General features: G+C 41.7%; 1 protein-coding gene across 1 annotated transcript; it reads left to right on the forward strand.

Moving 5' to 3' along the window:
• Positions 1-777: 777 nt before the first annotated feature.
• LOC131833040 (putative olfactory receptor 1F12P) lies at positions 778-1,722 on the forward strand. The gene has a single exon (XM_059176290.1). It carries the CDS (start codon positions 781-783, stop codon positions 1,720-1,722), a length of 942 nt encoding a protein of 313 aa, XP_059032273.1. The 5' UTR covers positions 778-780.
• The last annotated feature ends 1,486 nt before the right edge of the window (positions 1,723-3,208 follow it).

The following is a 3,208-nucleotide window of genomic DNA, read 5'->3' on the forward strand; positions in this document are numbered from 1 at the left end:
ACCCAGTTTTTTGTAGTTATGGTTAAAATGCTACAAAAAAAAAAAAAAAAAAAAAAAACACTGAAAGGGAATCCTGTAAATGTGCCCCCTCCTTTGATATAACTTTCTCTGTGTTCTTTTAGTTTTAACTACTAAAACTAAAGTAGTTACTACGTGTGTTATATAACTTTTTAACTATTTTGTAAATAATTTCCTATGTTGCTCATAGTCTTCATGTAAACTATTTTGGGGAGGCTTAATTTTTTTATGCTTGTCAAACATGTTACTGTATTTCTCTTTTGAATTTTAAAAAGCTAAGATGGTTTATCTTCTTATAAATCCTAAATAGTAGATGTCTGACGGATGGCTCATAGGATATTGGATAAATATCTGGAAATTTTTTCTCCTTTAAATCTCAAAGTTTGGCTTACAGTCAGTGTGTCAGACTCATGGATGTGTTCCAACACAGGTCTGGCAGCCAGGAAACCACACAAAGTGCAGAATGTACAAGAGCAACTATTGACATCACAGGTAGGAAGAGGGAGAGGTACGAAGGTCACTTGGACGTCCTGGTGAGGTGAGGGAGGATAAATGAAAAGTCGGCTGATGAAATGGAAAGACATACCCACGGTCAGCAAAGCTCAGGAGAAAGTACCAGAGAGGAGGCAGGATGGCCTAAAGAAATATTTAGTAAAGGAGACAAGACTAGGTGAATAGACAAAAAAAGGTGGGGAGGGGATTTTTTTTTTTCCTGTCAAAAGTATTTCATCCTCTTGGTTTTCATGCAGATATATCCACTCAATGGAAAAAGGAAACCAAACCAGTGTCTCTGGATTTCTCCTCTTGGGCTTTTCAGGTTGGCCAGAGCAACAGGCTCTCCTCTTTGTATTTTTTCTGTGTCTCTACCTAACAGGGCTCTTTGGAAACTTGCTCATCTTGCTGGCTATCGTCTCAGACCGTCGCCTCCACACACCCATGTATTTCTTCCTTTCCAATCTCTCTGTGGTAGACATCTGTCTCCCTTCATCTACCGTCCCCAAGATGCTGCTGAACATCCAAGCACAGACTCAGACCATCTCCTACCCTGGCTGCCTGGCTCAGATGTATTTCTGTATGATGTTTGCCAACATGGACAACTTCCTTCTCACAGTGATGGCGTATGACCGTTATGTGGCCATTTGTCACCCTTTGCATTACTCCACCATTATGACTCGGCGCCTTTGTGCCTCTCTGGTGGCTGTGCCTTGGGTCCTCGCCACTTTGAATCCCCTCTTGCACACCCTCATGCTCACCCGTCTGCACTTCTGCTCTAACAACATCATCCACCATTTCTTCTGTGATATCAGCTCTCTCTTCCCCCTCTCCTGTTCTGACACCAGTCTCAATCAGTTCATAGTTCTGGCCGCGGTGGGGCTGATCTTTGTGGTACCTGCAGGATGTATCATGGCATCCTATATCTTCATCATCTCTGCTGTGATGAAAATCCCTTCTGCTCAAGGAAAACTCAAGGCTTTCTCCACCTGTGGATCTCACCTTGCCTTGGTCATTCTTTTCTATGGCGCAATCACAGGAGTCTATATGAGCCCCTCATCCAACCATTCATCTGAAAAAGATTCAGCCACATCAGTGGTCTTCATGGTCATAGCCCCTATGTTGAATCCCTTCATATACAGTCTAAGAAACAGTGAGCTGAAACGGGCATTAAAGAAGGCTGTAGGTCAGACCAAAACCATATCCCAGTGATCTGTACTGACTGAAAGGCGTTCAATCAGAAGCAAATCCTCATGGGTTCATCATTTTCATTCTAGTCATAGTTACAAAGCTGTTATAAAATACCTAACTAAACTTGGCAATGACCTAAATTTGCTACCTAATCACAGGCCTTATATATTTGAGTTCCTGAAGGTATTATTGTTGTGGGCAAACACATTCAGACAAAGCCCCTGAAAATCACAGTAAGAATATGAGATCAACATTTGAATGCATGGTAAAGAACTCCCAGATGGCTCAGGTCAACAAAGAAACGTACCATGGGGAGTGTGGAATACAGCAGCCCCCGCAGGCCTGTCCTCCGGGAGTAGACAGGAGTGATGTAACCCCATCGTCATGCATGAAAAACAATAGAGAGGAAAACTATTACGTAATAAAAGGTTCAAATCATAACTGCAATGAGAGGTTAAAGAGAAAAGATATTGGTGAGGGTATGAGAGGTCAAGAAAAGCTTTGAGAAAAAAGCCGCACTTGATCTGGATCCAGGACGTAGGTGATTTTTACATAGAAACAATGAAAATGGGGTGCCTGGGTGGCTCAGGGGGTTAAAGCCTCTGCCTTCAGCTCAGGCATGATCCCAGGGTCCTGGGATCAAGCCCTGCATTGGGCTCTCTGCTCAGCAGAGAACCTGCTTGCTCCTCTCTCTCTGCCTGCCTCTCTGCCTACTAGTGATCTCTGTCAAATAAATAAATGAAATCTTAAAAAACAACCAAAAAAAAAAAAAAACCAGAAAAGGAACAATTAAAATATTCCAAATCCAGGAGAAAGCCTTGTAGGTAAGCAGGAGCATGGTATGTGTGAGTAAGTGTATTGAATAAATTAATCTCGACTGGTGAAGGAGCCAATGAGGGATTGGTGGGAATGAGGGGATGGATTATTTCTCACCCTAATGTTTTTTATATTTAGTCATATTTTATGATTATATTGTATGTATTTCCTATAACCTGTCTTTATTCCCTGGTGTAAAAAGCACCACTATATCTTCCTTGTATATATGTATATAAATCTTATGATGGTGGCAAAGAATGCCTGGAAGACTATTAATCATCATTTTTAAAATTAAAAGTCTGAGGCACCTGGGTGGCTCAGTCTGTTAAGCATATGACTCGTGGTTTGGGCTCAGGTCACGATCTCAGGGTCATGAGATCAAGCCCCACGTCTGGCTCCACACTTGGTGCAGAATCTGCTTGAGATTCTTTCTCTTCGTGCTCCTCTGCCTCTCCCTCTGTTCATGCTGTCTCTCTCTCTCTCTAAAATTAATTAGTTAATTAATGAAACATCTGTGCTGTTATTTAGAGTTGCCTATATGAGAAACGACTGCACCAGCAATTGATAACATTTGCCTCTGTCATATTTAATTCGGAACTCATAGCTGATTTACAGATTGTTTTCTGGGTCCATTGTGCTGTCCAGCACCATGAAAAGTGCCTTTTTCCATATGCCATATGTCCCATATTTT

This window comes from Mustela lutreola, chromosome 6, assembly GCF_030435805.1.
Source record: "Mustela lutreola isolate mMusLut2 chromosome 6, mMusLut2.pri, whole genome shotgun sequence".
NCBI classification, from domain to species: Eukaryota; Metazoa; Chordata; class Mammalia; order Carnivora; family Mustelidae; genus Mustela; species Mustela lutreola.